Source organism: Callospermophilus lateralis, chromosome 9, assembly GCF_048772815.1.
Source record: "Callospermophilus lateralis isolate mCalLat2 chromosome 9, mCalLat2.hap1, whole genome shotgun sequence".
Classification (NCBI taxonomy): domain Eukaryota; kingdom Metazoa; phylum Chordata; class Mammalia; order Rodentia; family Sciuridae; genus Callospermophilus; species Callospermophilus lateralis.
In genome coordinates this window covers 19,979,918-19,986,031 of record NC_135313.1, presented here as the reverse complement: position 1 = coordinate 19,986,031, position 6,114 = coordinate 19,979,918, and the positions used below count along the sequence as shown (strand labels likewise).

The 6,114-nt window shown below is 45.7% G+C and overlaps 1 protein-coding gene across 1 annotated transcript; it reads right to left on the bottom strand.

Annotated features, from left to right (window-relative positions):
- Positions 1-294: 294 nt before the first annotated feature.
- Tnp1 (transition protein 1) lies at positions 295-662 on the bottom strand. Its single transcript, XM_076865436.1, has 2 exons — positions 524-662; positions 295-323 (listed from the first exon to the last, which is right to left on the bottom strand). The coding sequence occupies exons 1-2, from the start codon at positions 660-662 to the stop codon at positions 295-297; spliced, it is 168 nt and encodes a 55-aa protein (XP_076721551.1).
- Positions 663-6,114: the final 5,452 nt, after the last annotated feature.

Sequence of the window (6,114 nt, the reverse complement as noted above, 5' to 3'; positions counted from 1 at the left end):
ATTTTCCAAGTCATCTTTAATAATTTCATTCCATCTAATTCTCAGCCCTAGCTCAGGAAACCAAGTTTTTCCGAAGGATCAAAGGAAACATTTCAGTTTTCAAATTTTTTTATTGAGATGTTGGGGAGGAACAGCCAACATATACATTCCTCACTTCATTACCACTGGCTTTTTTTCCACACCATAGGTTCTTCTGACTTTGGTCTAACTTCAGGTCTCCTTGGCAGTCCCCCCTCTGATCTCGTTGCTGCCTGGTGTTGTTTGAAGTTCACCAGGACAGGGCCCACTGGTAGATCACAAGTGGGAGCGGTAACTGCGATTGGCTGTGGGGGAAGGACAGGTTTGCAACAGGGACACCCGTTAGAACAACATACCAGGACTCTTCCTGCCCAAACTGCCCAGGAACCGGGTCACTGGGAGTAATCTCAGGCTGAGGGTCATGTGAGGGCTGCCTCCAGGAGGATGGGTCTGGGGAGCAACATGTCCCCAAGTTTAACGGCTCTCTTACTTGCCCCTCACTCACCATCATCGCCCCGTTTTCTACTCTTCAGGCTGCCTTTGCGGTATTTTCTTTTGCTGCCGCCTCTCTTGACACCTTTGTGAGGAGCTCGGTTCTTGCCCCTCCTCATGCCATGACTCTTTAGTTTGCGGCTGGTCGACATTGTAATTTCTGCCAGAATGAGGGGCTTTGCAAAGCCCAAGAGGCCAGGAGTCAGGGTATTTAAGGCTGTAGCAATTGTGACTCCAAAGGGGCGTGGCAGGTGGGTGGTGCTCTTTTGTGAGGTCATTAGCCTTTGTTATACTTGGGTCATATATGTGAAATAAGGCAGCCACCTGAAGGCAGCTCAAGGCTGCTCTTCAATTTTGAGGTCCTTTTTAGGTTAAGTGAGGGTTTCCAGACAGGTGTTACTGAACAACTAAGTCTCAGCCTTGTGCTTGGCATCTGGAGAGTCACAGAAGCCATTAAAATATGCATCTCCTGCCTGTAAGGCATGTATCAGTCATTGGTTGTGTGAATACACACGTCTCACGGCATCTGGAGGTAATGAATGTATTTCTATAAGCACTTGACTCTTGGAGATCCAATTCAGTATGATCAAAATATACATTTTCCTTCTCTTTTATCTGACTCAGGGCTTCTCAATCTGAGCACCATTGACACCAAGGGCTGGGTAAGTTTTGGTGGGTTCTGTGCATTGTGGGGTGTTCGGCAATCCCTGGCCTCTACCCACTAGATGCTAGTATAGCTCCTGCAGATGTCACAACTAAAACTATCTCCAAATGTTATTGTATGTTCCTTTGGGACCCTGGGGGAGTAGGGAGGAAAGTCACCCTGCTTGAGAACTATTAGCTTGACAATTTTTTTTTTTTAAATATTCAGTTACAGATAGTTACTGTTAATGAAGGATACGCCATGTACTTAGGTGCCAGGAAGACAGGGGTGGGTATAAACGTGTGGAATGTTCAGCCTAGTCAGGGGAGAGCCACTAATCGGCTCTCTACATAGATCAGTGAATGATTTCTTAGGCTGGAGTTGTGAGGAACTTCCCAACATGGTGCAGGATGAGGTTGGAAAAAGAGGCAAAGATCAAACCATCCTTGGATGCATTAGGAAGACTTAGCACTGGTTCAGGAGGGAGCAAGATTTGATAATGGCTTAGCCATGGGGCAGTGGGGTGTTGATGGAGATGTAGAGTTTAGCAAGAGGCAAAGTCTTGGTAAAGGATTGGATGTGGCAGGTACCAGACAGTGTCAAAGGTATGCCTTTTGTTTCTCTGCAATGCAATTGTCTGGGTGCTTGTACTATTCAGTGAGCTGAAAACCAGTTATGGACCCAGTGATGACTATGCATAGCTTCAAGCAGACTGTATTGGGTTTGAACTGCTCTTGAGATTTTTGAATAGAGGTACTGAATGATGGTTATGGGGCCCATGTGTCTGGAGGCTGGTCATCAACCTTTTCTTCTTCCCCCTATTAAGTCCTTTGGAACAGAGGTCAGTAGAACCTAAGAGCTATTTCTTTGTTTTTGTCCTTATGTTTCTCCCCACAACCATTATCCTTATTCAAAATAATCTTATAGACAGGGGGTTCGTAGCTAAAGGCTGGCTGAATGGAAGACAAGATGTAGTGCAAACCGTGCTCTCTGTATTGCAGATCCTATACAGGATATTTTGATATTTTGATACCCAGATTCCTTGAGTGGTCTCCATGGTGACCCTTCCCATTTTCTTGTTTCCAGGCAGGTCTTCTGGAATCCTCCTCTCAGTGGCTTTTATTCGTACAAGGATGGAGGAATATATAAAGCAGTCTGCTGCCTTGCCTCCCAGGAGCTTCTCTGTCCACTCCAATCTAGAGTCCTGCCTACAAGCAAGTGACCTTCATGAAAGCATGTATTTAACCATTGTCTTCACCATTGTACAGTCCCCAGGCGTTGGTCAGTCCTGCCCCAGAATAGGAGCCCACTAAGTTTTTGTGGAATACATCTGTTGAATGAATAAGAAGCACTTCTTTTCCTTTGTTAGCTATCCTATTCTTCTCCATTTTTGTCCCCCATCTTCAAGGAAGCCTTTTCCTACTCAATCAATATTCATCGTCCTTTAAAATTTCTTCAAAGACCGTTGTCCCCAGAACATTGACCTTCAGGTCTAGACCAGGAACTCCGATGGTGTGAAGCTCCATTTTGTGAAATGTATGTTAAATGGGTCTCAACAGGAGGCAGTGTGGTGTCTCTGTTCTCCTCTGGACTTTGGCTTCCTTGTTTTATAAAGGAGCGGGTTGGATCTGAGATGATCTGGCTTTGGAAGTAGCCTTTTCTCAGAGACTATATTGTTTTGTTTCTGTTCCATCCCCACAAGTGTTAGCACGGTCCACAGTAGGTGGTCAGTAAATATTTGTTCAGTCTAGCCCCTTTGGTATGTTATGGAAATAGACAGTCCAACACGCTCAGAGAGCTTCTGTACAAGTGGGAGCATGTCTAGTCAGGGAAAGGAGCAGAGGACATTGTCCCCTCACCCCTCTCTGGTGCTCTGTGCTGACCCCTGATACCTGGCTCTGCTGGCTAGAAACTGACCACCTTGGTTTGACAGATGTTTGGTGGATGGTCCTGGAGACTAGATACTACTTCTGTCCCCACTCCCTCATACCCTAAATCCACCTGCTCTGCCAGAGAGAGGCTGAGGGCCACAGGGAAGGCAGCTAGGTTTGAGAGCTGGTGAAGAAACAAACAAACAAAAGGGCCTCCTTTGCACAGGGTTTCACCAGGCTGACATGTGTGAGCTGCAGAAAGCCCAGAGTGAGGAAGGCGATTCACAGTTCAGCAAGGGTGGGGCTGGGGGTGTTTGAGTTGGCTCCTGGATCGGACCTCCTGGGGTGAGGACAGAGCAAAGTTGAGCTGGACCCTGCTGCTTGCTCTGTTTCTCTTTCCATTTCAGCTCCTGGGCTGCATGAGCCAGGGCAATTTAGATGGAACACAGTGAGCTCACTCCTGACCCTCAGAGGGCCCAGAGCAAGGCCTTCCCTGGAGAGCCATCCGTTAGTCCAATCCGCTCCCTGTCTCCTCACCTTCCTTCGGCTAACTTTATTTTATTTTATATTTTTGGACAAAGAAACAACGGAGAGGATCCATGAGCTACTTCAGATAACCCAGCAACAGGACTAGAAGGGACAACCTGATAGGACTGTCTCTTCCATCTTGGTTTACCCAGCAGGACTTAGCTTTTGTTTCTTTTTTGACTCTTTGGTTTTATTTTTATTTTTGATTGGTGAAAGGTAATGGATATTTTCTGATAGGGAAAGAATTGGGAAGACAGAATTCCTAGCCATTTTAGAAGAGGAGCTACTAGCTCTTCCTCACTCTGGGCCAAGTGTTGTCTTCCCTGGACACAGGGGGACTGGTATGGTGTCTTTATTTCATGGGGCACAGTTAAGGTAGCATTGCAGGGAAGAACTTGGAAGCCAGTTCTTCCACTGGCTGGGTCCTTAGGTTAGGAAGGGTGGGTGTAGGGTGTTACTGTTTTGGAAGTAACAGATCTCTAGTTGGATCCCATCTTATTTCTCCTATTCAAAGTAACTCTGTTAATTTTCCTGGGGAGTCCAATAGATGTGTTCACAGGGCTGGATCTTCCCAGCAGGCTGGGACTTGGGGTTTATTAAGAGGGATCATGGAAAAGTTGCTGACAGCCCTTACACATGCTGGTGACTCAGTCTGAATCCCTTTCTGAAATCTAAGTCTCTCCAGATGTTGACCTCAGCTGGGGAGTGGGGACCTTCTACCCTGTTCACATGTACACCCTGTCTCTTGTCCTATTGCTGATGCTGCTGTGGTTCTAACAGGCAGAGGATGTTGGGACAGGCTGGCGGAGGTCGAAGGGGCTGAGAGAAGCACACACATCTGGTGTCTTTGGTAGGGAGTCAAGGGAGACCAGAGACCCAAGCCAAGGGGTGGTTTCCAGAGAAAAAGGAAGGGGGGACCTCAACTGCATTCACCTTTCCCATCCAGTTCTGGAAAACACAGGGGCACCTTGGTTCTGCTGATGGCCTGATTTCTGCCTGGAGATTTATTGGTATAATTTATTTACCCATCAGGTTCCTCTTCCATCCTTTCTACTGAATTCTCAAATTGTCTTTCATATAAACAATTTTCTTCCTCCTCCTCCTCCTCCTCTTCTTCTTCTTCTTCCTCTTCTTTTTCCTCCTCTTCCTCCTCTTCCTCCCTCCTCCTCTTCCTCTTCCTCTTGAATGGAGAGATTGGGCTGATTACAAAGTAGGAGACCCATCTCAAGAGTGGGGTCCATCAGAACTCCTCAAGGGCTCTTGCCCTACTCCTTTGGGTAGCCAAGGTTCACCTGAGGGTCCGTATCTGGGCATGGGATTGCCAATCCCCAGGCCAAGGACTTCCCACTGCCCCACATTACTTTTTCTATTTGACTGAAAATGCATCTGACCTTGACTCTCTACTTTGTTTGCCTTTTCTCTCACACATGTGCTCCTAGGATCCCTTGAAGGAATCTAACATTGAAAGAATAGGGAGAACTGGGGAAAGGAAGTTTGCTCTTCTGAGAGGCAGGTTGTCAATTTGGAGATCCTCTGGACAGATTATAAGTTCTCATTTTGAGATACTGCAAACTTCTCTTTGCTTTTAGTTATTTCAGTTTCTTCTTTTGAAAAATTTTTGATTCTTTCCATCCCTTTTGTCTCTCCAAGTCATACTCACAGTACGGTCACATGGTGCGGGGGTACACAAAATTCAAATTTGACCCTTCAGAAGAGTCCAAATGAAGTTGATTTCTCCCCTGCCCGCATTAACCTTAAAACCACCTGTAACATAGTAAAGAAGGTGTCTCTTCAAATAATACACTGGAAATGCTGTTCCCGACAGTTAAAGACAGAAGCAGGGCTGTATCCAGGGTAGTTATGAAAATATCATGTGTATCAAATCATTTGGCTTCATGTGGTCTTTAAGAATGAATGTGTTTTAATTAGTCTACCAATTACAGTAAGGGAGTTGGAGGGCTTCTGGGGAACAATTTCCTAATAAGTAGACTTGGGAATGAAGGAAAGCTTATCATAAATTATAGGCAAAGTCAGATCTCATGCCCAGATTTTCTGATCCCCAGTCCAGTCTTCCTGCCACTGTACCATGAGGCACCAGAGTAGAAATTTCTTATCTTTTACTTTCCTGAGCATTTTCTGTTTTTCTCATCACTCTTCCTATTCCATGAGCCGTGTACTGGAGCCCTTGCCCTCTTGAAATCATCTCATCACCTGAGGGTTATCAGTTCATTGAGTTTGAGGATACCTGGCCCTTTATGGTAGATTGTAGATTAGCCACTAAGAGGGCGAAAAGGTCCAGAAAGACAGTTTTACCACATATGCAGGGCAATGCCTTCATAATTGACTCAGGCATCATTTGTGCATGATTTCAAAGCATTGTGACCATCGTGCTGGTGCTGGTGCTAGTTCATTGGCAGAGGAGATATCCAAATATGATCAGACGTCGCTTAATGTCAAAGATATATTTTAAGAAATGTCTCCTTAGCTGATTTAGCTCTCATACGTCTATACACAAATTAAGAGAGTTATAACGTCACCAGGTGACATGATCTCATGGGACCA